This window comes from Amblyomma americanum, chromosome 1 (genome assembly GCF_052857255.1).
Source record: "Amblyomma americanum isolate KBUSLIRL-KWMA chromosome 1, ASM5285725v1, whole genome shotgun sequence".
In the NCBI taxonomy this organism is placed as follows: Eukaryota; Metazoa; Arthropoda; class Arachnida; order Ixodida; family Ixodidae; genus Amblyomma; species Amblyomma americanum.
The window spans coordinates 150464169-150492064 of NC_135497.1; the positions used below are offsets into that span (position 1 = coordinate 150464169).

General features: G+C 41.3%; 1 protein-coding gene across 3 annotated transcripts in view; it reads left to right on the forward strand.

Moving 5' to 3' along the window:
* Positions 1-27555, forward strand: part of LOC144113927 (D-aspartate oxidase-like) — a 34906-nt gene extending 7351 nt beyond the window's left edge. For 2 of the 3 annotated variants that reach the window (XM_077647321.1, XM_077647322.1), the window contains exons 3-10: positions 2963-3086; positions 4150-4229; positions 8716-8781; positions 8841-8994; positions 11460-11518; positions 16407-16524; positions 17454-17552; positions 17849-19216. In XM_077647321.1, coding sequence (XP_077503447.1) covers positions 2963-3086; positions 4150-4229; positions 8716-8781; positions 8841-8994; positions 11460-11518; positions 16407-16524; positions 17454-17552; positions 17849-17974 — 826 coding nt within the window. In that variant the 3' untranslated portion in view covers positions 17975-19216. Of the gene's footprint in view, positions 1-2962; positions 3087-4149; positions 4230-8715; positions 8782-8840; positions 8995-11459; positions 11519-16406; positions 16525-17453; positions 17553-17848; positions 19217-19261 lie in introns of those variants that run through there. The other variant, XM_077647324.1, reaches the window with a different exon arrangement.
* The last annotated feature ends 341 nt before the right edge of the window (positions 27556-27896 follow it).

The window sequence follows — 27896 nt, forward strand, 5'->3', positions numbered from 1 at the left end:
GGAAGTGTTGCTTGTTGGGCGAGTTGGTGATCTATAATAATAGAGCAGCGCGTAACACAACAGGACAACAGAAGGAACACAGAACAACACGAGTGCTAACTGTCAACTGTTTATTTCTTGCCGCTGCTACATATAAATACATGAACCACAGCATGAAATGGGAAAGAGCGATCAAGTCAGCTGATACAAGCTATACAACTCAGCCTTTCGCTGGCTGCCATCGATTTAGAAAAGAGAGTTCTTTTGCTGATAGTGCCAGTGATGCCACGCTCACACACTTGCTGCCTGCATGTGAAATATTAAGAGCCTCAATAATCTCTCTAACATGCTTATCATTGTGGCAGTTGATAATTTGGCTCCTTTTAAAAAGGGGCATGCACGGCTTTGGACGGCCTCGTTTCATAGACTGGATCTTATGGCGACAGTGCTGGCTTAGGTGGCCCGATTTGCTCTCATTAACATTGTAGTCATGTTCTTTTAACCTGCTATTTACACATGGGCAAACAGGGAGATGTGTAAATAGCAGGTTAAAAGAACATGACTACAATGTTAATGAGAGCAAATCGGGACACCTAAGCCAGCACTGTCGCCACTGCAAGATCCAGTCTAAGAAACGGGACCATCCAAAGCCGTGCATGCCTGTTTTTAAAAGGCACCAAATTATCAACCGCCACAATGATAAGCATGTTTTATTGAGGCTCTTAATATTTCACGTGCAGGCAACAAGTGTGTGAGCATGGCATCACTGGCACTATCAGCAAAAGAACTCGCTTTTCTAAATCGATGGCAGCCAGCGAAAGGCTGAGCTGTATAGCTTGTATCAGCTGACCTGATCGCTCTCTCCCATTTCATGCTGCGGTTCATGTATTTATATGTAGCAGCGGCAAGAAATAAACAGTTGACAGTTAGTGCTCGTGTTGTTCTGTGTTCCTTCTGTTGTCCTGTTTTGTTACGCACTGCTCTATTATTAAGGTTCAAAGGAAGTTCCTTGGCATTAATGGGATGTAAAGATGGCTTCAGTGGCACTGAAAACACTGCTTTATGCCACATAGCCAGAACACACACTTGTGAGAAAAACAGAAAGGCTAGAAAGTAAAAACTGTTTGAGGTGGCCACTTCAGTAAGGAGATCATGCATCGTTCTGTGTACAGACGTACTGTCCCTTGCACATCGCCACTGGCTTTAAAAAAAATTACAGGGGGTGCTTAATTATTATAATGCAATAACAATGCATTTGCATTATGTCTTCTTGATTTTAATTGGCTCTCTACTTTTTATCATATTTTTTAATTTCGTATACTTTTCTATGTATTTCTCTGCTTATTAAAGGTTCTCTGAGCAACTTTGCTGTGCTCTCTGCTGAGTCATTCGTGGTCATTTTTTGAGGGGGTTTGTCCCATGGCAGTCACCATCCAGCCTCTTCCCTACAAGTGGTGAGGGGGCAGGTGGCTCTTCAGTGTACCAACCGTGGCAAGTGGTGGCAAGTGTACACAACACTACACAGGACACTCTTTCTGCTCGGTGGGGCTTCTAATGCAAACGCATTAAAATAGTTGAAACATAACATCGTAAGCATTAGCTTCTTTCGTTGAAGCATCATGAATGATAATGCAAAGAGAGGCGATTAAGAAAGATTTTGTTACATTTATTTAATTAATACTGCCAACTGCAGGGTCTGTGTGCCTGTAGTGAAATATGCTGTCACTTCTATCAAAATAAATCTACAGAGCTCTGAATCTTGCATTTTCCTGCACCTCAAACTGGTTTTCATTGTGTTACTGACAGTACAAACTGGCAATGCATTTATTTACTAAAATGTGAAGTTCAATATGACAAAATGAAAGTAAATAGGCCAAGCACATGTGAACTTTTTTTATATTGCATATACCTTGTGTTTTGGTACATTCGAACAAAAGTGATGTGCAATATCAGGCATTACATATGACTGGCTTTGAAATCCTGACAATATTTTCACCAATAAGTGCATAGAGCATGCCATCTATAAATACTGTGCATACTTGTTCTAACCCCTATGCTGATGGCAATTCAATTAAAGGGGGAAGATGGTCTTAAAAAAAAAACTTTTATTAATGAAGGCAAAATTATGAAATCCTCAGGGAACTGTATTTTTACATCTTGATTCCAATATGCAGTCTAATTGTATGCTAAACAAGTCCTTGTGCACTTATGTAGCATGTTAGATAACTTTTTGCAGAGAGCTTTCAACACCTTTTCCTGCAGGGAACTTGCTAAAATGCATGCATTTAGTTTCTTTTAACATCAAGAAATGCAGTAAGGGTAAAATTATCATCCTGCTTATCATAGAAGTTGAGTTATAGGGTTTTGAAGTTGCCACTTTGGAAACAAAGAAAATTTATATTCCTGTTTCTTTCTAGCCACCGCAGGGGCTCAGTGGTTATGGTGCTCAGCTGCTGGCCTGAAAGACGCGGGTTCGATCCCGGCTGCGGTAGTTGAATTTCGATAGAGGCAAAATTCTAGAGCCCCATGTAAGTGCGATGTCAGTGTACATTAGAACCCCACGTGGTCGAAATTGTCCGGAGTCCTCCACTACGGCGTCCCTCATAGCCTGAGTCACTTTGGAACCCCACAAAACCAAACATCCTGTTTCTGAAACGATAACTTGAAAACTGTATCACTCGACGCCTATGAGGCAGGGAAATAGCTTTATACTTATTGTATTCCTTGCTCTTGAGAGAAGCCAGTGGCATGCATTTTAGCAAGTTCTCTCGAGCAAAATTTCTTGAAAGCTCTCAGCAAAATGTTAGTTAATTAAGTAGATAAATGCACTGAGACTTGTTTTACAACACATTACACAACATATTTGGAATCAGCACACAAAAATACATGTTCCCTGAAGATTTGATAATTATGACTTCATTAATAAATAAATTTTTTAGGGCCCTCTTCCCCACTTAACAGTGCTTTTACTATTCACACTCAGGGAGTGGTACAGGACCACATTCCAACACTATGAGGCCCTACTACGTAGCAACACCGCTGAAGCAGCTGGGATCAAGAAGCTTTCTGGCTACGCCCTCAGCTCAAGCAACCCGGAAAAGCTTGTGGTATGGCCACAATACCTCATCCGTAGTATGTGGTATACTATGATGACTGCTGCTTACTTGGGTTTCACACTGTTTATTCTACTTGCTGGGAGAACAATAGCAACAAACTACCAATTACTCAAGATGTGTTAGTTGTTAAGAAACAAAGAAAACACCCTCTATGTTAAATTTGGTTTATCAGTTTAAAGGACTATAGACACCAAATTTTTGCCTGTGTGTTTTCTTCTTTCAAATGATGCGTTAGACATTCATATACATGGAACACCCTGTGGCATTCGTGTACGACCGCTGAATAATTTATAATTGAATTTCTTCTTGAGGCGGTTTTGGTTTCATCGGTCGAACGATGACTGTGACGCGTAGTTGCTGTTTAGGTCACATGAGGCATAAAAAATCGGCTATATAATTGCTGACAGGTCATTATTTGTCATTCCAGGTCTTGGAAGAGGCTGGATTAAATGTCGTAATGATTTAAGACTACATATCATTGATTATATTACAGCTAGTGGATAACGTGACCAAAACATCAACTTGACGTCACAGTCATTGTTCAGTCGACGAAACCAAAACCGAAACAGCATGAGAGAAGGAATTCAATTATAAATTATTTAGCGGTTGTAGGCAAATAGCACCTGGTAATCCATGTATTTTAATGTCGAATGCATCTCTTGACAGAAGAAAACGCACAATAAAATTAGGTGCCTATAGTCCTTTAAAGCATGCCTGTGTAGTTTTACAAGTACGGTATAATCAAACAATATTTACATATATAGTGCACTATTTAGCAAACAAATAATGAGGCTACATTCAAGCCAATTGACTCATAGAAACAATAGGATGACATAGGAATAATACATGCACAACATAGTGTAAGTGATGGAGCTTCAGCACTAAGAAAATGTTGAACAGTAATCACCTTTGGTCAAATGTTTTAGGGAAATCCCCCAAGGTGGAGTAGGTTTGTAATAAGGGAGTAATTGCTCATTGACATCCACCCGAGCGCAGCCATATGGCTGCAAAGGAAAGCTATACAGCTAATCACCTTTTTTTTTTCATTTTCCAGAACGGGACAATGAAGGAGCTTTGTGGTGGCCTGAGACCAATTACTAAAGGAGAGCTAAAGAATTTTCCTTCGAAATACAAGTAATGCACTCTCACTATTGCAGAAATAACTGCTAGATTTCAGTGAATTGGAGCTGATAAATTTAGAAAGCCATCAGTATTTGTTTAGTTTTTTTTTTTTTTTTGCTTTGATAAAAGGTTTTGCTTCACCTGCACCATTGGAGAGAAAACTTCAATAGCAGTTTGGTGCCTGAAAATTAAAGGAGTAGTTAAGCTTTTCTATGAGGGGATACTTCATGCCAAATGTTCGAAAAGTTGTGCATAACTATCTCCAACTTGTTTGTCAAACATTCGTGTGTGAGTATTCAATGGTGGAATATTTGTTGATGGTTTCTCACACCTTTTTTGACAAAAAAAAAGATTTTTTTTTTTCATTTATTTGCCATTTTAAATTCACAGAAATGTCAGGATATGCTTGCATACAAACTGTCCTGATTATATACTATAGTTGAGACAGTGGCTATCCTTCATGTTCTAGTGTTTTGTTTTTGCAATGTTTATGCTCAAATCAAAATATTAGTTTTGACCGTTAATTTTGAATTTTTTTTTTCAATTTCCTTCTGTCCTTTGTCAGGCACACCACAAGATCCTGATTAATTAAAGTAAAGTAACCAAACAAACATAGCTGAACATTTTGAAATTAAGATGCTTTCCAGAAAAAAGTTATACAGTTGGAAAATAATATACAGAGTGCTGCGTACTTAGTTGTGATTCACATAGTGACGTGCTTGTAGAAATGGAAATATTACACCTAAATCAGTACTTTGGATAAGCTAATTGCTGAAACCACGTTTTATTTTTGCCGGCAAAATGACCTTTAGGGCTAGCTCCCCTGCCCCTCACTGTGACTCATGTCTTCACAGTTGCTTTTCATTGCACAGCATGGTTCTGTGGAAAAGGGATAGCGGATGGCTGCACAGTTTCATGCTATGAGAAGGCCACGTGCTTCCCTTGGGTGGTCAAGCTTGTCATTCTCGAACATAAACCTAGGCCATCTTAATGAATGAAGCTTATGGCTACCACAGAACTGTGCTGGCCCTCTTGCTCTTAAGCTGGGATAGCCTCACAAGACACTTCACGAATGGAGTGTCATGGGTGTTTTATGCTCATTAAATCCCATTTTGATGCTGTTAATCAGGCAGAAAGGTGCAAATTATAAGTACAAAAATTGTTATGTATCCTGTATTTACTTGCTCATTGAACGCGCTTGCATAATGAACACACTGCCTACTTTGACTGCCAAAAAGAACCATTTTTTTCCCCCTTTCGTAATGAACATTCCCCTTTCTTTCAGGGCACTTGGCTGATCGTGATAATGAATGCTAGCAGGTGAACATTTCTGAATGCTGAAACAACTGTGCAATACTATAAAGACCCATCTGTCAAATATTAAGACTACTGTACTTCACCCTAGTGAACGAACGGCCAATAAGAATGTTCTCCAAGGAGTCTCAGAACCAATAGAAACCTTGCTTGCTCATAAAGGGTTTTTCTGTTTGGTCTGCCATCGTAATGATTGTAGCAGCTTGTTGGTGTTAGAATTCGCGCTGAATGCTGTGAGTTGTGCTAGGGTGAAGTCCAGCTGTGCTCTCTTTGGACAGCATTATGGGCCACTGCGCGAGTTATTCGGGTTTGAGAAGAAAGTTGTTCACTGCTCTCGAGCAAGGAAACTGTGCTAAAGAGCGTGTTTTGTTTTCTTTAGAATGTGAGTCACACCTGATGAGGTATTTTTTCAGCAGCCTGATTTCTATCTGTTTTTGCTGCTAATTTTTTTTTTTTCTGAACATTTTACTATGCATAATAAGCAGCCACAGCCCCCCCCGCCCCCCCCCCTCCCCACCAAATTGTCACAAATTTTTTGAGGAAAAAAGGCATTCATAATGCAAGTAAATACGGTAATAAAAAGCAGCACCCTTTTTACATATTCATTTGAACACAAGCACAGCAAAAATTAAACAATTTTTTAGGACACCTGCACATCAAAGGCAAATGCTTTTTCAATCATCCAGTTCAGTTGATGTGTCCAAGTTCAGACTCTAAAATTAATTTATTTGCAAAGCACATATTCCTGCTGCCTCTATGAATTTCAAATGACAGCAATCATCCAGTTCAGTTGGTGTGTCAAAGTTCAGACTCTAAAATTAATTTATTTGCAAAGCACATATTCCTGCTGCCTCTATGAATTTCAAATGACAGCAAGGAAGTGAAGAATATTATTTTCATGAAAAATACTCCACAAGACCTCAATTAAGTCCTCAACACCATTAAGTACTCGGACTCCTGATTAACAACAAGGGTGTTAACACCGTCATGATCACTAAATTACGCACAATCCGCGAACTCATCATGTGCATGATCGCTGCACCACCACCAAGAAATGGGGCACGCTAGAGAAAGACACTCTGTGCCTTGCGCCAAATCCAGGCTTTCATCCTCAGCTGCATCATGTATGTCGCCTCGTACCTACATCATCATCATCATCATCATCATCATCAGCCTTACTACACCCACTGCAGGGCAAAGGCTTCTCCCATGTCTCTCCAATTAACCCCGTCCTTTGCCAGCTGCATACACCCTTTGCCTGCAAACTATCTCATCCGCCCACCTAACCTTCTGCCGCCCCCTGCTACGCTTACTTTCTCTTGCAATCCACTCCGTTACCCTTAAGGACCACCGGTTATCTTGCCTTCGCATTAAATGCCCTGCCCAAGCCCATTTCTTCCTCTTGATTTCGACTAGGATGTCATTAACCCACGTTTGTTCCCTCACCCACTCTGCCCGCTTCCGGTCTCTTAACGTTACACCTATCATTTTTCTTTCCATGGCTCGCTGCGTTGACCTTAACTTAAGCTGAACTCTTTTTGTTAGCCTCCACATTTCTGCCCCATAGGTGAGTACCGGTAAAATACAGCTGTTGTACGCTTTTCTCTTGAGGGATATTGGTAGCCTGCTATTCATGATCTGCGAGAACCTGCCATACGCGCTCCACCCCATTCTTATCCTTCTAGTTATTTCCCTCTCATGATCCAGATCAGCTGTCACTACCTGCCCTAAGTAGACATATTCCTTTACCACTTCCAGCACCTTGCTCCCAATTGTGAACTGCTGTTCCCTTGCTAGACTGTTGAACGTTACCTTAGTTTTCTGCATGTTAATTTTACCTACAAATATGCATAAAACTAGCCTCAGCCATTTTGACGTCATCGTTCGCACAGCCTACAAGGAGGCACTGGGACTCCCCCTCAAGACATCCATCGATCGTCTACTTCAGCTGGGAGTCCGCAGTACAGCTAACAAGCTGATCGCCGCCCACCTTACGACCCAAACGATCTGGCTCACCTGCACGAAAACAGGACAGCAGGTCCTCGCCAACTTTCGCCTCAGTTGCCCCCAGCACATGGCATCCATACACGATATTCCCCGAGAATGGAAAGGCACATTTCACACACTTCCTCTTCCCAAAAACATGCATCCCGCCTGCCACCAAGCTAGATAAAAGCACGAGCCCAGAAAATGCATCGATGCTATTCCATTGAGGAGAATGCCTCCTTCGTTGATGCTGCAGGTCTGGTTAACGGCATCTTAACCACTGCATGTGCATGTGTGTGCAGTGGCACACAAAGCTCAGAAAGTCAATGGGGTTTCCATCAAATGTCAGGAAACTTCGGTAGTGGAAGAGGTCGTGATCGCTCTAGCCGTGTCCAATCCCTCTTCCCAATACAGTCTCGCCAACTCGCAAACCGTGTATCATAAAATCACGTGCGGCAGTGGCCCCGCAGGCCCACAAAATTCTTGGAACAATCAAAAGCATCCTCTTCGCAAAAGGAGCTGGTGTGGTTGCCTGGTCACCGTGCGCACATGCCTCGGCCTGAGAATTTCTCCCCCGGGAGATCTCCACCAACTCGGCCTCCTCCACCCCATTCACAATGTATTTCGACATACTCCAGCACCTCCACCTTGAGAGACAAGCGTTACTGAGCCCTGGTAAAGCCCTCCTAAAGGGCTCAGTAAATCATAATGCCATCTCCAATGGCTCCAAACCATGACATACAGAATCATTCCAGCATAGTGCAAATTCTGCGGGCAAAAAGCGGACCTATTTCATATGGTACGGGCATGTCAGTTAAATGCCGTTATGGACGCTATACTGCAGCCAACTTAGGAAGGGTGGGAGGCAGCTCTGTCCAGCCCGGACCTCAAGGAGCCACGAGCACTCGTCAAACGAGCCAAAGCAACAGCCTTCACCAAGAGAGTTTTGGATGGAGAACCCGATCACCCATTCCTCTTCCCTAAACCCCTTATTCCTAATAAATGCTTTCAACAACACCACCACTGAATATAATAAGCAAGATTGTGTTTTGAAAATTCTGAGATAGTTGTATGTCTGGTACATATGGCATGGAATGATCCTATATTTTTTGAGACAGTCTGGTACTGTAACAGAATATTAAATCTGTTCTGCTTGCATTTTTTTTCAATTTATAGCATTATGCTGGTGCTTTTACAGGCATGGAATTTTCTACAACAGTATCTTGGCAGACCCTAGAAAATACTTGAAATGGCTCACTGACAAGTAAGTGCTTTTCACTTCATGTAGTTTAGCTTTTACTTAGTGATTGTACCTGCCTTCAGGATTATTTCCAATGGAGGTCAGCTGAAGAACCAGACCATCAAAGATCTGCGAGACCTTGAGGAGTTTTGTGTGGTAGTGAACTGCAGCGGTCTGAGAGCCAAGGAGCTTACTCAAGACCCGCTGTTGACTCCTGTCAGAGGACAGGTCATCAAGGTAATGGCTGTAGTAGTATAGTTACTTTGTGTGCCCTTCACTCTGCAACATGTCCTGGAGAACACCTGAGTATACATGTGGCCAAAAACTATTTAAGCATGAATGGCTTTTTATAGCTATACTTCACTGGTCCTTCAGCAAATCCCTTCAAACTGTGTTTTGCCATTTGTTAAAGGCAAAACACAGTTTGAAGGGATTTGCTGAAGGACCAGTGAAGTATACCTATTGCCATTTGTTAAAAGCCGGGTTCGAACCCGACCGCGGCGGCTGCGTTTTTATGGAGGAAAAACGCTAAGGCGCCCGTGTGCTGTGCGATGTCAGTGCACGTTAAAGATCCCCAGGTGGTCGAAATTATTCCGGAGCCTCCACTACGGCACCTCCTTCTTCCTTTCTTCTTTCACTCCCTCCCTTGTCCCTTCCCTTACGGCGCAGTTCAGGTGTCCAACGATATATGAGACAGATACTGCGCCATTTCCTTTCCCCAAAAACCAATTATTATTATTATTATTATTGTTAAAGGGACACAAACACAACGCCATCGAGTTTTTGTTCTCTGAAAAAAATCGATTCTGTAGTGCTTTCTGGGTATGTTGATGCTTGCCCGGCAGCAAAAGACTGAATTATTACTGAGAAAATTGTATTTTAAGAATTTTCCTGCCTGTTGATTCAGACACTTGACATCTAAATTGAAAAGGCCTCTGTGATCACCGTTTTGAAGTGAATAGCGGTGTAGCCTAGCCTCTGGGATTCGCACTCAGAAAATTGTGTTGACATACTACAGTTCACTTGTTGAATTGGCCGGCGATGGCAACACCATGTATTTCATTTTTTGGCCTTTTCTACCTGGTAAAAGCTTCATTTATATTGAAGGTAGCCTCTTTCATTAGAATGCAGTAATTTATTGATTCAGGCTGACTTCAAATTGACCTCGTCCCTAGAAAATGAGCCTGCAGACAATGGCTGCTACATGAAAGTGTGGTGTATTTGGCCCATTGCTGCACCTCGGAACAGCAAATGCAGATACAAGCATGCAGACAGCAGCTAAATCTGTGACTGCAGTAACTATATTATCGCTCATATTTCTGGGAACGTGACCACACAGTTGTGTACTACATAAGTACGGGTGCAGGATATAGTAATGGAGCAGATCTAGTCCACTCGCCTTGATCAACTGAATTAGGGAGGCATGTCATGTACACACATGACAGTATTGCCGACAGCATCACACACAGACGTACCTTGATTTTCTTTCAGAATTGACTTAAGTGACTTAGATATGACAGCATCACACACAGACGTACCTTGATTTTCTTTCAGAATTGACTTAAGTGACTTAGATATGGCAGTACCACTTCCTCTATCATAAAGAATTTTATGCTTTTGGCCTCCCTCAGAAACTTGGAAAAGCCTTTAAAGTGGCTCTGAATAATGTTGCAGTATGCCTGGGATGTGCTTTACCCTTCAGGAAGAATTTTTTAATGTGTTTGTTAGAAGCTGAGTTATCTGTAGTCATAATTTGAATTTCGGTGTTTTCACACCTTTCCCTCTTCTCTCCGGGGGCAGAGCTTTCTGACCCACCGTAGCAACGCGGCTGACTGGCAGCAGCCGTAGTAGGTGTGTAACGTCTGAAAGGGTCTAACCAACAGCCATTTATTAACCGACATACATAGGGGCACGGCACGGAGGAGAGCTAGAGTTTCAAAATGTCGCCGGAAAGAGCTCGCCAACTTTCACATGTGATTGTAGGTTCTCTGCTGCATGTAAAAGTGTATTATCTCTGAACTCTTTTTCTCTTAATCTTGTGAAGAGGCCACAGAGCTAAGAAAATGGGGCAGAAGGCCGATTCAACATTCATTGCATTCCTACTGGCATGCTACAGGTCCGGACATTCTCAAAATTTTTTTCCCACAAAGCGCAAATTTTGGTTTTGAATTTTTGCAATGCAGTGTCTGTTGACACATCTAGAGTGAGAAGAAAATTTCGTACAAGAAATTTAAAATTCGCAAATTTGAAAAAAAAAAGAAACTCTTGACCTGCACAATGGTCCTAGGAGTGCAACAAAATGAACGGGGTCCAAATAGATGAAACTGTCATGAAGAAATCTGCTCTGCATGGTGAATATCTAAGCAGGAAACCGTAATGGAGAAAAATGCCCATTGTTTGACCATTTCACCACAATATAGAGCTGCTGCAGTTCCTGAAACAATTTTTTTAGAGTACTTCCCGCTCGATTTCAGCAGTGAAATTTCGGGACGGCGGAAAAAATGCAGCATACAAGCAGATACTACAATCTTCAAAAAATCAGTTTCTTGGGCATTTTTGGGGGATCTCAAAGAAGCATCTGCTCTTAACTTTTTCTTCATGACCAAAAAGCTTGACTTGCAAAAACAAAAAGTCGGTGCCACAGCATACAAACAAGTAGCCTTCAGCTCCAAAATTAGTAATGGGCTGTTTCTTCAATGCAGGTGCTTGCCCCCTGGGTGACTCAGTTTTATTATGCCAATGGCTGCTACATACTTCCAGGGTAGGTATGCACTCTGTGAAATGCAGAAATGCCATGTGCCCGCATGAAGTAGTTCTTATCTATTCAGAGGACACACACACTTTTTCACTTCACTTCAAAGCTAGAACAGTTTAACGCTTTGTTGATAAGTATGAACTTGAGCATGTCTGCTCAGTCAGACACCATCCACACTTCATTTTTTTTTTGCCATTGTTCACTTTCATTGCATTTCAGTGACAGAAAATTAATGAGTAGCTACACCTTAATGAAGGTAAAATGCTACCTTTAGCACAACAATAGTTTAGGCATTAATACAATCTAGTTATAACCATATTACTCTCACTTTTCATCTATTACAGGCTGAGACATGGTGCACTTAAACCGCGACTTTAACTGCAAAATAATTCTAGTGCCTGGGGTGCCAGTGCTCTTTTCTGACTAAAGTGTCTGGTGAAATCTGTGTGACAAGAGTAGCAATTTGGGATGGATGGATGGAAAACTTTATTACACAAGTGAGTCTGGACCCTTTGAGGTCTCAGGGCCACTGCACAGCCCTCAAATTACGTGCATGTGTCCAGGCCACGTAGGGCCATGGGCACTTCATCACAAAATGACACTAACAAATATAGCCAGAAAATTACCAGGAACTGCTGGGCTGTTTGCTTCAACTCTATGACATATTTAAGACATCTGGTAGCACAAGGAGCAGCAAAGAAGTTTGTGCTTTCTGTGCTACCTTTGTACATTGTGCTAGATTTACTTATTCTCAGGATCAAGACAGAAATGGGTGGCTAGTAACATGAAGATTTAGTGAACTACAGCAGACTACAAACTAGAGGAACAAATTGCTTGCATTACAAGGTTGAGATTAAAACTTGGAGCCATAAGCAGTATTGCCCAATATGCTTAGTCAGGCAGCATGCAATAGATTAGCTGCCTTTGTGTTTAAGGCATGCAGGGACCATTTAAAAATTGTGCATTAAGTGCATTTAGAAGAGTACAGTTTGTAAACAACCTTCACAAGTTTACTGAAACAGAAACCCTTGAAGATGAAATAGGTGTATTTCACGATGAGTACTCTCAATCAATTTTTTAAGCATTCACAGAATCTGTGATGCCAGTTAGAGACCAAAACTGAACGTCAGACTATTAATAAATGGGCAAGGGCAGAAAACAGCTGAAGGGTTAAGTATACAAAAAAAAAACTAACTGATCTTCATACTAATTTCAGGCGGATACATATTTTTAATAACTCCTGCCTTATGATCAGCATTTCATGTTATGGCATGAAGTGATATATCCGTAGGCAGTGCCCAAAAATGTGAGTTTTTAGAACCACCAGGTGTGCATGAGCAGGAAGTTGGACCATCCAGAGTAGAGGGTTGTGCAACATCTCTTGCACCAATGTGTCCATATCACGGAACAGTGATAACCTCAACCAGCATCCCAAACTGCTGCTGCGGGCCTATTTCTAAGTCCCCAAAGGGCAATATTTGAAGTGCGAGCATTGAAGGAATCTTTTGATGGCAACTGGTGAAACAGGAGTGGGTGCAACACTGAACTGTTGCACATCCCTGACTGTCAGCAATATGCCACAAGAAACATGAGTGACTCTATGCATGCTAATTTGTGTGCAGTCTTTGGGCTGTTTTCGCAATGCTGGAATGTGCAACACGAAAGTGAGACCTATGCTGCGGTTGAAGGTTAGGCATGGTACTTCACTTCTAGCACTTTCCAACTGCATTTCATTCCATGAAGGCGTCTGTAGGTCCCATATGAATCCTGAGCAGCAATATGCTTGTGCACCATCTACTGCAATTCCTGGCAGGGGAAGCTGTACTGTCCTGCCTGGTTTTCACTCTGGCATTGCCATGTAAATTGGGCTGTAGCTAAATGCTACATGCTACTTTCAAAACACCTAAAATTGTGTGCTTTATTTACAAACACGCCATGAAGAAAACTCATTTTGACATTATGGATTCATTTGTTAGGCATTTGAGATAGCGCATGCAAAAGTCAAGGAAGGTTTGAGTTGCATGCATCAATCTTCATTGCAAAGCAGTGGAAAAGGAATATTTTGGTAGTAGTTAGACTTATGTTACACAGTAGTACAGTCAAGCTGCTTATAATGGCTGTAGTTATAATGAATGCTCACTTATTACGAACAATGCTGGAGCTACCATCAAAATATGTATTACGGCTATGGAACTACGTCTCAGATAAAACGAACGGCCGTGGCCACACCACCCGGTTATAACGAACAAGGAGGTGCCGTAATCTCGCCCCTACATGCTTCCCCTCAGCGCAGACACCGAAGAGCGTCTCCCAGCTCCCATGATCCCCTCAAATAAAGTGCCGACCCTCCAGAGAACAATAAAAAAGGTGGCATTGAAACTGCAGTCAACTGCCGGCCAAGCGCGCCTTGACAGGCTAATAAGTCGATTGTGCGTGCGTGTGAGCCAGCTGGACAAAGGGTCTAAACTTGAAGAAGCCCGATAAGCACGACACAACTACTACACACAGCTGGTGATCCGCCAATGATGGGTATTTGAGACGTTTGAAAACCAGTCAAGGTAGGCCCGCCCTGGCCCACACGGTCACATGGCTTGTATCGCCTGCGCAAATGAAACTGCACCTTCTGCGCTACCACCTCATGCAGGCAGTGAACCAACAGAAGTGGTAGCTTTGTCTCTACATCGTTACAACTTTGCAGAGGAATGAAGACGAGGATGCCGACCTACCGCAACCATTTTCCGTGAACACTTCAGTCACTCTTGTATGCAGCAAGGGTCACGCCAGCAGCACATGACCGCGGTGGAGAGCTTAGAAAGCGATTGATAGACTTAAGGAAACAAATATGGTCCAACGGTATTTTTTAAAGAAATAAACATCACTTTTGGCCGTAATAGGGCAAGTCCACTTACTACGAATTTCGGATACAACGAATGCATTCTGTGTAATTGTCAGGTTCGTTATAAGTGGGCTCGACTGTATTAGGAACAGTATAAAGCACTTGTTTGCGTAGAAGTATCAAAACACGGAAGCTGCAGCAATTTCTTGGAAATCTAAGCATGACCATAAATTTGAAGTGTGTGCTGTGCACTTTCCTGCACAATCTGTGCAGTGAGTGCTAAATGTCAGGATGCACCTCCAGACAGTGAGGAAAATTGGCTTTTTCATGGCCCTCATGTTGCAAAAACTTATGTGGGCACTTGTCCATGCATTCCAGTGCCATATAGAAAGCTATTAAAGTAACACTGTGTTGACACCTAAACATTCCATTCTGTCTTCAGTAGAACAAAAAATTGGGCTAGTTGGCAACAGTTTACCTTTCAAAACAATAGCACAAAAAGACACAACATTGAAAAATAAATACAGAGGACAGCTGCTGTACTTTCAACCAGTCTTTTTTTTTTTGAGAAAACACACAAACTTATACTATAACCACAGAAGAAAAGCATGAGCATAAAACTCAGAATTTATCATAATACAAACAGGAAAACCAGGAAGTACAAACTACGAAAACCAATGCAAAATCCAAGACATAATTGACTAACCGAACTAATAGAATCAAGAGTACAGTTCATTTCACCTTTGATCAAAATATGCAGCCTCAAAATGCATTTTGATGTATTTTGAGTTTGACATGTGCATTTCTCCTGCGATAGCTATCAGTTTATTTTTCCAATAAGTATTCAATTGCGAGTGTAATGCTGACGTGTGTCGTGTGTCTCTTCCTTCCTTTTTCTATTGACACATTCTTTTGCTGTGCAGTTCAGGGGCAGAACTATGGAAAGATTACAATCTCAACACAGTTTTATAACTATCAAAAAGCCCCGCTCCTATTAGTCGGCACGGGCTGGTAGACATATCAACCAATAGGAGCGGGGCTAATTGATTCCTTTGTGATAGGTCTATGATTTGATAGTTCTGTAATTCAGCCCCAGCACAGTCTTCTTTTACCACTGCAAAATGCCAGTTTCTGTCAGGTGGCTTTTTTTTTTGCTGTGCATTTTAACTTTACAAAAACATGATATCTGCCCAAAGCAATGTTCCGAGTAGCACATACACTACGCCAGTAAAAGGTTTTTTGAAACAAAGCTTGCCAGTAGCCATGGTAACTACTACAACCTACTCAAATCAGTATTTTTATCAACGCAGTCATGAATTGATCTAGAGAAGTTCGCAGGAAAATTGTAAAGTCTGTCACAAAGCCGCTCTTGCACAGCCATGTGCCGCAACAGCCAGCTGAGCATTCACATACAGCAATTGCAATTGGCCTGGACGATAATGTTACTTTTCTAACAAGTTACTGCCGAATGAAAAAGAGTATTTATTGAGGGAAGAAGGACGAAGGTATGAATAGAACTTGTTTACCTAATAGCAGCCAAGAAATTGTCATGCCTTTTCACCCATGATGAGTAAAGACGTAATTGCAGTAGCTGTGTCATCGATGTGCAGTGTGGGCTCAGAATGTTGTACTCTTCAGTTTTGTCAGCTCTGTGATGCCCCACCATGTGGGGTGAATGTTAGCATTATGTCACGGCACGGGCATGTGACTGGCGATCCCTTCTATTGCACATGTTGCTACGATGTCAGAGTGCCCCAATATCATTTCGTTTTGTGTTGCAGCTGCCACTGTACAAGCAAGAATGCATTTTTTTTACTTTGGTCAATTTGTTTCTGCTTTGGTTTAGATTATAAGAAATTTGTATAGTGAAAATATTTTCAGAGTCAGGGATCAATCCCTGCAATCAATATTTTAGTGTACTGTTCCCAGTCAGGGCATTGTGAAGAAAAGCTTTTTGCTCAGCATTGCATTTTAAAAATATCTACAAAAGCCATTTCAGCTTTCCAGGCAGCACCTTGCTTCACTTGCAACGTGCGCTCTTTGCCCTGCTACTTTCAGGACAGAGTATGTCACACTGGGTGGCACAAAGCAGCTTGGCGATTGGAATATTCAAGTGTCACAACATGACAGGGACTACATATGGAGCATTTGTACAGCTGTGCTACCAAGTCTCAAGGTTTGTTGAAATAGCTTATTTGAAAACAAACTAGCCACAAAGAGAGGTTCCAAGCTTCAGAAAAGCTTACATGCATAGTAAATCCCAAATTCTTTCTGCTGGGTAAACTGATGTGCATCATCATCATGATCATCAGCCTGACTACACCCACTGCAGGGCAAAGGCCTCTCCCATGTCTCCCCAATTAACCCGGTCCTTTGCCAGCTGCGCCCACCCTATGCCTGCGAACTTCTTGATCTCATCTGCCCACCTAACCTTCTGCCACCCCTGCTACGCTTGCCTTCTCTTGGCATCCACTCCGTTACCCTCAAGGACCAGCGGTTGTCTTGCCTTCGCATCACATGCCCTGCCTAAGCCCATTTCTTCCCCTTAATTTCGATTAGGATGTCATTAACCCGTGCATGTGATCAAGCATTCACTCTAATATTACAAATATTTAAAAGGTGTTGGTAAAGAATGTTAGTGCTCTCGCATACACCAAGCAATATTTACCTTAGTTTTTTATCGTGTTTGGTTTTCAATCAACCTAGTCAACTTCCCGATAGAAGTCACAGCAATCTCATGTAAGGAATTTCAAGAAAATCACCCAAAATTTCTGCAATCTTTAATTTTGTATGCAGCAGGCAAAGGAAAACATAATGTTAAATAATTTGTTGGGTATGAATTTTGACATGCATGATAACAAGAACTGCCGATAAAGCTGCCTCCAGAAAATGATTCTGGCATCTCAATACAGGCTCAATAAACCAAACTAATATCTAACAGGCGTCTTTCAAGGACCAAGTACATTGCTTGTGATAAAAGCGTATAAGCCAGTATGGTTGGGAGCTTTTTTCACATCATTCTGCCCTTTGCCAAGCAAAAATTTTTTAAGGTAATATCCCATAATGAGATTGTGTCTAACAGTACTGCGTGGTTTCATTATTAAGGACTGTAAAGTTATCGAAGACTGGGTAGGACTGCGCCCTTTCCGTCAACCAATAAGAATCGAAGCCGAAGTTCTTGGATGCGGCAAAAACAAGTGCAAGGTATCGCTTTATGAATATTTTTTTTACTGTGCATGAATCTTTCAAGAAGTAAAAGCATCAGCAGACTTAAATGCACAGGGTAGGATATGTCAAAGGTAGTTCTGTGCTATAATATACAATATAGTGCAATATAATATATGTAATATGTCTATAGTAATGAAAGATAAATGGCTTCCTTAACTCCAGAAAAACTCTTGCGATATTGGAAGCACATTTACCTCTGCACTGTGGTCACAAGCACGCTAGTTCTGGACTGGTCATGTAGCGACTCACCTGACCTTGATTTTTCCTCCAAGGTGGTTCACAACTATGGCCATGGAGCACACGGCATCAATACATCTTGGGGTACAGCACTTCATGCAACAAGGCTTGTGTATGAAATACTGCAGCCACAAACAGCCAGCATAGTAGCAAAACTGTAGACTAAACATCAGTTATGCCACGAAGGCATTTGAACATGGCATGAATGAAGTCACAGAATAATGAGAGAGAGAGAGAATTAACTTTTATTGGGAGTCGTTATTGTGGTTGGGTCCTAGAGGACACTGCAGGCCTTTGCTACAGCCCAGGCCTTATCCACTATCATTGTCTGGTCAGTGGGGTCCGAGCTGAGCATCATAGTCTCCCACTGCTCGAGTGTAGTTGTAGACTGTGAATTGTCTTGGTATGTGTTTAGTTTTCTCTCCATAAGTGTTTCAAGTGGCTGTGTGGAGTTTTAGGTTTATCTTGCTCATAAGTGTTGGGTGTGGGAAGGTATTAGTTCAGAGCTGCTGCTAGGGAAAATAGCACCAGAGATGCATGCTGTGCTGCAACACGAAAGCGTGCAGTACAGTACTGTCCATTATGAACAGCATTTTTAAAGATTGCAATATGCAGGTCTAGTTTGTATATAATAACCATCAATACTAGGGTTACTGTATTTAAGCCAATAAAAGAATGCAACTTACTCGAACATGGAATGCAAACACTGAGAAAAGCCTCATTTATCAACACATCAGCTAACAAAATACATGATCTTCATGCTCTAAGCTGCCAGTGAAGAGTGATCACGTGGCCCGTCTATTATAAGTGCCGTTATGTCCATTTTCTTAACTTTCAGATCAGTCCATTATGGTAGCTAGAACAGCACAATAAAAACTAGCAAATGTCACTGTTTATTGTTCAATTAGATTTCCAATATTAACTCAGATGTTTAATTAAGATTAATTTTTTACATATATTGTTGGAGACACATGGGGCACTACAATATAATTTCCACACAAAACATTGATCATCAATAGTTTATTGTCAGTGTCAATTTATATACATGTCAAATCCCTGTGAGCTGTATGGCAACAACCACAATTGGGATGAATTATTTACATATTTACATATGTACAACATACTTACAATGTGCTTCCATTGCTAAAACAGAAATAGTTTGATATTGTCAATAATAGCATCTAGGGCTACAAAAGGCACCTCTACAAGTATAACTAAACTTTTCTGGCCCTTTTTGTTTCTTGCAATTTTTAAAAGAACATTTGTACATATGTATATGAATAGTTAACATAAATTGTTCAAGAACATTCACCAAGCACAAGTTAGTTTATCCCTTAAACTTGCAATATAAATAAATTTAGTCTTGCCTAGACTGACACATTTATCTGAATAAAAAAAATTTTTTAGAAAAAGAAATGCCTTTTTTTTTTTTCCCAATTGTGTCACAGTTTAAAGGGGGCCAACTCTGCGTGAAGAAAGTTCTGGTAGCATTTTGATTGCCCTTTGCTTCATTAGAAGACATGAAGAATAGACACTGTCAAGCCAAATAAAGGTACAAACTTTTGCATAACGTCTGACACGACTGCATATGACTGCATACAATGAAGTGGTGAAACGTCTGTAGCAGAAAATATAGGCATACTTGGATTAACACCAGGGTAATGCAACGTTTGAACGCTAAATTTTCCACTGCTGCAGAGCCACTGGAGAGGGATTTTACAACAAAAAACTAGACACAGTCAAACAAGCAAAACAATACAGTTGAGATGGTTACTGTGCATATTTTACTCGTGCAAAATAACTGCATGAGAATCTAAAATCGAAAATTAAACTTAATGGGTTGATTTCAATGCACTGTGTGCAACAATGCATAACAGGTATATAGTGAACATCACTGTCAGCAAACATAATGCAGTAAATAATGGCTCGTCTGCACCTGGTTCCTATGCATGTCTGTTAACTGAAGTGAAAAGCAGATTACAGCAAGAAGTCGCTACTTAGCGTAATTACGTAGCAGCACTCTATGGACATGAAGTGAGCATGCACAAGCCACAAGGCAAGGGCACATTTATGGGTCACTCTTGGAGTGGGCGGTCCCATCTGAACCAACTATTTGTTCAACTTTTTTTTTCTACTGGGGTTCAGCATGGTTTTCCTAAGCAAATTTTTTTATTCAGTGGAGGGGGGGGATAGGGCGACCCCTCCCCCCCTCATAAATCTGCCCCTGCCACAAAATGTACAAAACACCTAGAGCCCTATATTTTCTGGTAAAATGTAACATTTTTTTCCAATTTCGACTTTCATTGTCAAGTTAAACCCAATTTCTAACTAGAAAAAAAAGCACCTTCCTGAAAGTGTACTTTGCCAGTATGAACAGCTGAAGGCACTGTAAAAAAAAAAGCATTCCTTTAAAATCTAGCACCTGTTTTAAACAACTCTTAATAAATGCTACATATTGTGAACCTTAGCTTGTCACTTAAAGAGTGAATTCCCTTCAGGATGATTTTTTTTAAATAACTCGTGAACCTCGACAAGATAAGTAGTATTCATGATATAGTTACCATGCATTGCAAGTACCAACTTCAGTGTTGTGAACTCATGCTGTGAACACCAATCTTGCTAGCTTTGTTCCCAGTGCAAAGAAATAAAGAAAGCCATGATTATAGCAGCATTCACAAACTGTCACATTTTTTTGTGATGCTTTAGAGCAGGGCTCTCAAACGTGGCCCAGTGGCCCTAAGGAGTTAGCCATGTTCTGGGTTAGCATCGGTCGTCCATTAGGTGCCCTCTGATAATTTATACCCATAAATACTTCTTAACGTCCATAGTCCCTGCCTACATCAACAGCTAGCTTTTCATGATGGGGGTTAGAAGCTTTGAATATGACAAGAAAAACAACTAAAAAAAGTTTTCATTGACGAGTGGCCTTCACCAGAGCTCCTGGTTTCAGTTTGATTTCTTGTGTATTTGAATAGACTTGACCACTTTTGCTCACTTTTTATTTTTACTTTTTTATTGGATCCACCCTTTCTCCTCTGCCCTGTTCGGCTACTGGTCCACAGGAGAAAAAAAAGTTTGTAAATGTGGCCCGCGTGGTGAGAATGGTTTGAAACCCTTGTTCTACAGCTTCACAAGTAAAACATTTCCAGTGCCTTTAGTTAGCTATTCTGGATTGAAAAGCTAGTTAATTAAACACAAAAATTCTCCCTGTGCACGGCAACTACCAAACAACATCACAATAATTTTGTGCTTCCCTCAAATTGTACAGTGCACCCTGTACACATCTGCATGAATTTAATGTAATAGACTGCAATGTAATAGAATTTAATAGTAATAGACTAAAAAGTTACATTTATTCTCACACTGTTTCTCTAGAACAAGGCTGAACTCCATAAAATAGAATGACCAAATTTCATATTGTAACCCTCCTCCTGCATGTGCGAAGTGCACATGTGCTTCAAATGGCATAGATATCTGATACTACTGCTGTACCACTGTCTTGTAAGAAGGATTTCATCACTTTGTTCTATCATCCCTAGAGGACAAAATTGCCACTAAACAGTTTTTATACATTAGCAAGCAGCCAAAAAAAGAAAAGAAAACCTATCCTGCTGGTGTAACTTTTATTTTTTCATTGAACCTTGAAACCTTGGAGGCATGCCAGATTGTCCATAACCATATTGTTAGAGACATGTGCATTAACCGCACACATTTACTTTTATCGTGGAGGGATTACCACGTGAAACTTTGCTTGTTCAGCTGTCATAAAATGTTGGTAAATTTGCGGCCACACTTAATCTTCTGAAGACTACATTGATGCAAAAACATAACAGTGGCTACCTAATGTTGTGTATGAGGTATTAAGTATATGAGGCATGATTTAAAAGCACAGTTACTGATGCTAAACCAGAGAGTAGTTACTAAGACTTACTCTCTCGACAAAAGCCTGCAGGAGTGCTTTGTGTTGAGCACATGCTTACTGATCTTTCTTAGAGGCATGACAAACAACTCTCAACACAGCAGGATGCTAATGGATTGTAATAAGTGTTTTGCAGGCTGGCATCTTACATCTTCCTTTTGTGTCCAAACACGAGAAAATTACCGGCTAATATGAAGAAAGCTGACAGCCGTAAGGACCCCCTAAACATCCTTTGCTAAAGGTACAGCTTTTGTTCGAGGCTTTCCTCTCCTTTTGGTACTGCTACCATTCCAAAAACCACACAAGGAAGCCTGGAAGCATGGAAAATGCACATAAACAATGGCCAATCGTATGTGTCCATGTGCTGCACCTGTTGTCTCTTCTTCACTGCTTTTCATAACGCACACTCACAAATGCTTCCCCTTATGCATTCTTATGTGAAAACCAGTCAGTGAAGAACAGTTTATTTCCTGTGATGAACTGAAGCAATTTCGCAGCAACAGAACCTACAAAGGATAGCAAGAGATTGAGAGAATTGCAGTAATGAACCAGTAAATGTGCTTCAGAGCCCCTCAGACACTCACTACTTCTCTGACCTATAAAAGGCACAAATTAAGGCAATGCATAATGCACAGAGATCACTAAATGCTTATTGAACAGCAACTATCTACTCAATGCTTCCTGATGCGGATTTCGCTGGTTGGTTTAACTGCATCTGCAAGGCGACTGAGATTAATGATTTCTCTGAACACTCTAAAAGTATTAAACATTTCTGCAAGCAAACCATGAAGCTGATGTTGAACAAAAACCGTAAGCACGGTATTTTTCTCACAAACAATGGAAGTTCTAATTAAGTTATATTAGTACAAAAGCATCAAAAGTAGTGGAAGTGTCAAATAAAATATATTACCAGAGAGAGTATCACAAAGTAATGAAATTTTGCATCACATGTCCTTCACACAACAGTGGAGCTCATTTATCACCTTTTACTGCTGGGTAGAAAGAAGCCTAACACAGAACTTCTACTTGCAGGTTCTTTCAGCCACAGCATTCACACTGTGAAAAGTGCAATAAAACTGGTTTTCATGTATCTCAGTTTGGAGAGCCACAAGCACAATGTGGCGTCTGAAATAATTGTGTAGTTCAGGTGTGTCTGTGCAGTGAGCCTCCACACGCATACATGCACTACCCCATAAAAATGCGTATGCACACTATTTACAGTTTCTTCAAATGCAGACTTTCCCAGGATTAGCAGAAAGAATTTTTCATGGCTACCCGTTTCACTCCAACTACCACAGCTTTCAATGCATTACAGCCAAAAGATAATTTCCGACAAGCTGCCAGACATTTAGAAGCATTAAGGGCATTAGAAACACCATAAAGACAGCAAAATGGTGCAACGCATTGCATAAAACGAGTTGAAAAGCACCAGCACAAACACCCCTCAGAAAAGGGGAATTAGCCCAAATACTGCCTTTTCAAGACTTGCCTTCACTGCTGTTCTCAATCACTGTACGATACACGATCAGTGTGCTTCTTCTCAAACCACATCACTGAACTCAGCCTCTATGTCACATCAAAGAGGAAAGAAGGCAGCCCTAACCTACTGATTGCATGCTACAAATAGCCAGGCACATCTTTCGAATGCCACATTGTAGTGTTGCCAAGCACTACAAGTAATGTACAAAGTGTGTAACTACTTTCTTCTTATTCAGTGTTCAGTAACATTTCCTGCCCTGGTGCTGTGCCAACTCAGTGCCACAGGCACAAAATATTGCCTGTCATGATCTCATAATTATTTCTTGTTCATTCTCTTAGCCTAGCTCCCATGAATGTGACCACTGAGATAATGTGCTAATGGCAGTCTCAGTTTCGCCCATGAATGCAAATAATCAAAACGGCTAAGCTGAGCAGGAACAGAACCCAACATGCTTGAATGTAAACATCTAGCTCCACTTGATCTGCACTGATTTAACCTGCATTGACTCGTGCACAATTGCATGTGTCGGTGCGACATGGGCATTTCACCAAAAAGCAGAAACTCCGTACAGTAAACAATTGCTTCCATAGGTTATATTTGCTCTCTTTTCTACAGAACAGACCTAGTACTCCTGTATACGCTCCCGCAAGGAACAGAGTTGCGCGAAGGTCCACCATTATGTTCCAATCTCTGTGGAAAAGCCACTTCTCGTGTGGCAGGAGCCATGATACTTGGGGAAATCTGTGCGTGCAAAGCAGCAGTGCGGTACCTACGAAGTCGACTGAGCCTAAACTAATAAAGTGCCAGTTTGGAAGCACCCCTCCTCCTCCCAGCGATGGCTATACATACTCCGTCAGTCGGACAACAAAGCAGAATGTGCTCAAGATGTTAGTGGCTGGCCCCCTCCGGCTCATATGTAGGGTATGAGCCGAAACGAATTGGAGCATTTGACGTTAGCAGTATCAGGTGATCGCCACTCTGTGAATAGTGTTACAAGTGGTGTGGGCAAAACGGTCGCACAACACTGCTCCCTGCAGGAGCTTATATAGGACCACTAAACAGACCGTCTTCCTTTCTTCTGTCCCTTCCCTTTGTTATAGGACACACTTATGACACCTCGTGCCATTTTTTAACCCTGCAACTCCCTGCATATTGTGACATTCTGTGCTAACATCAACGGTTTGTTTTAGCACACAAAGAAAAATCAAATCCTCACAGTATGACACAAATTGCACTTCCAAGCATATTTCTCAAACTGTCAACAGTCGAGAGATACAGAAGGCATGCTGTACAATCGGTCTCTGCAACAAGTGACCTTTTTGGCAAACCAACTTATAAAATTTCAACAGGCATGCTGCTACATCAGCATGTGCTTGAAAGATTTTGAATTTAGGTATTGGTTTAATGCTAATGCCTGAGTATACACATTCAGTTTTATAGTTTTGGGGTGTAACACTAAGTAGCCTTACTTAGTTTATTACACAGTACTTGGTTTTATTTTTATTTTTTAATTCAATACTTCATTTTAAGTAATAATTATCAGCCATGCGGGGATCAGCAACAACAAATTCCTAGAAGTTCAGAACTTCTATCCCACATTTTCAGTGCCAGGGTATTACGGGGTTAAACATCATATCTAGCCTGTCCTAGGTTCTGTTACAAGGTTTCTTATCACCTTTGGCTTGTTTAGCTTACAACCAAATATACTAAAGATCAAACAGCATGCAGGCACTCTGTCACTGAGTATTAGTAGGGCCAAAAAACAATGCATTTTTAAGGCGAAAGCCTTTAATGGCTCATGCTCGTGTCCGTCCGTCCGTCCATTATGCTCTTCAACTCTATAAGAAAAAAAATCTTTGTGCACAATGGGATTCGAATCACCATCCTTCCGTTCCACAGCCTAGCGTGCTAACGACTACGCTACTTCCTGCCAATGCATATGTAGTTCTCCTTGTCTAGGATGCTGGAGAGTGTTTGCAGAAAGGCGTTGAATCGGACGGATGCCTCCCAAACGCCCTCCAGTGTCTCCAGCATTTAAGATTCACAAACAATTGTGTACTTAACACCTTAACCACACATCAGTGACACAAGCAGCAACACCGCGCTAAAGGCTTTCACCTCACCACACTTTAGGTCAACAAAGTGCCCCCCTGAATTTTTTTAGCTATGTTTGAAGGATGCAGTTTAAGAGCCCTTAAGAAAACTGGCTTAAATTAGTCCAGTGATTCTGGTTGCTTCCATTTATTTTTTCTACACCAGAACAAACTGGCTTCCCTTTTAAAAACTGTGTACTGCGAGTTTTGAAAGCAATCTAGGATATCTGGTTTTCTTGAAAAGCTCTCCATAGCTTAAAGGAGAACATAACTCCAGAATACAAAGCTGAGGCACACATTTATGGGAATTAATATGCAAGCACCTGTGCAGAGTCCATTCAAAACAAACTCACAATGGACTACAAGGACTTGGAAATATTTTACAAGTTTTACTCAATGAAAGTGTCTGACATATCATTTTCATCATTAGCTTATTTGCGTCTATTTCAAAAAGGAAGACTCTCTCAATGACCTCCTGTAATTGTCTTGTTCCTGCCACGGTCATAATGATACCAGAAATGTCCTAATCCCAGAGAACTGTGAGGGCCAACAAGGCCATAAAAACACTGCCAAGCAAAACAAGCAAAAAACACTGGATAAGGCTACCATGAAAGACTAAAAAAGAGATAGCTTTTTAAGCTGTGCATCGCTAAACAGTGCACCATAAATTGATAATACACTTTACTTTGGCATGACTCATTTTGTGACCTCTGTGTTGGCCATTTAAGACAGCGAATTACAATATTAAATTAACATCTCACTTGTATGGCCTGTGAACCTTTCAATGTCACCATGATGATAGATCAAATGCAGTAATGAGTAGCATACGCAGCATCACGTCGGTGGTGCTAGGACACAGTATGCTCATATTTCATTACCAGCAACAGCAGTTTTTTAATCAGTTCGCAAAACTTCTAATTCTGCTATTTTTGACTTCACAAAATGTATGGCATATCCAAAAATATAGCCAACCTAAGTTTTCATTCAACGGAAGTCTTCTGGAACTTGTGGACCTTAATAGTTTTTTCTTGGTTCTCTATGAAAGCTGATAAAAAAAGGAATACATGCGAATGAGCATTTATCGGTGTTTCCGTTGCACACACCCTATGCCTCTCGAGTTTGCTAACAAAGGTGAACACTGCAACAGTCATGACTGTTTGCAGTACTGTGAACTACAGTCCAAGATACTCCCCCAGTCTAGCCATGCCTGCATGCCAGGAACAAAATAAGTGGCTGGATTTTCCACATGTGATTTAAGATGCTGCCAGCACTTACAAAAACTTCTCTTCCTCCTCCTTGATGTCCCTGTGCTATATTTACTTAAAGGTGCATAATAGAGACAGCTTTGTAAAGTACATTAATTTAATGACAGTTCACAATTAAAGCTTTGATGACAATGAATATTTGTTCACTATAATGGTGCAGCCAGCTGCTCATAGCCTGATCGCTCTCTTTTTGATGCCCTCAGATGAAGATAAAACAGGAGTGAAAAAGATGCCTTCAGATTTTGACAGGCACAAAGTATCAGAGCAACAGATGAATAAAGCAATTGCAGCTGTAAACAAGCACACAGAAAAACAGAAAACAAGGCACTACCCATTCATTCTTAATGCATCCAATCCCGACAGTCAACTTTTACCACCATGACAAACTTATTGAAATCTGCACACTTTAAAGATTTGATACAATTACAAAGGTGATGCATGCAGCAATGCATACTTGAATGCAAAGAAGGAGCAATGATGAGCTGTGCAGTAATACCATGTCATGCAAAATTTTAAAGTAGCTGCAGTGTGGTTGCGATTTACTCTTTTGTCAGAAGTGCACAAGTTGCCTCAGTTGCTAGTCCATGCCTCAGTCCCCTGTGATGCTGGTGCAAGTCCGAGCTGAGAGGAAGCGAGGACAGCAGTTCTGCTCACTGTCAAGTGCTTTGAAGCGATATGAACGCAACAGATGCCCCACAGCACAACCCATAAACTGCTCCACCACTGCACAAAGCAGCCTGTGTGCCTCGGTGTGCACATCCTACAAGGCTCATAAAATATGGCTCTTCAGTTATCAAAAGGGAAAGCCTTCCCCAATCATGGATGCTCGCGTCTGTAACAAGCAGGCTTTAATAGAAGGGTGTACCCACAATTGAGCTTCTCAAGTGTCCAGATCATCTTCACCCTCTCTTTCTGCAATACAGCTGGAACATATCTGTTTGAATTATGGCAACAGTACAGACAATGAAGGGTAAACAAACCATGCTACCGCACTGTTCGCGCAATGACAAGGCTACGGCCAACCTTGTAGTCCTTTATGTGGTACCGGCGTCGTTCCTGGGAACATGGTGTGGCGGCATGCTTGCGTTGATAATGCCGCTCACGTGAAATTGCTGTTGCGAATTTCTTGCTACATCCCTGACATTCAAAGCCCTTGAGTGGTGTTTCAGAGTATTGACCATCGGTGTCCTCCTCATCAAGAACATATGATCGATCTTCATCCGCAAAGCCATCTGGCGATGCTTGGCCAGAGTGATGCTGGGTTGTGTGGGATCGGTACTCTGAGAGCAGGCTGAACTTTAGAGCACAAAGCTCACATTCAAAGGA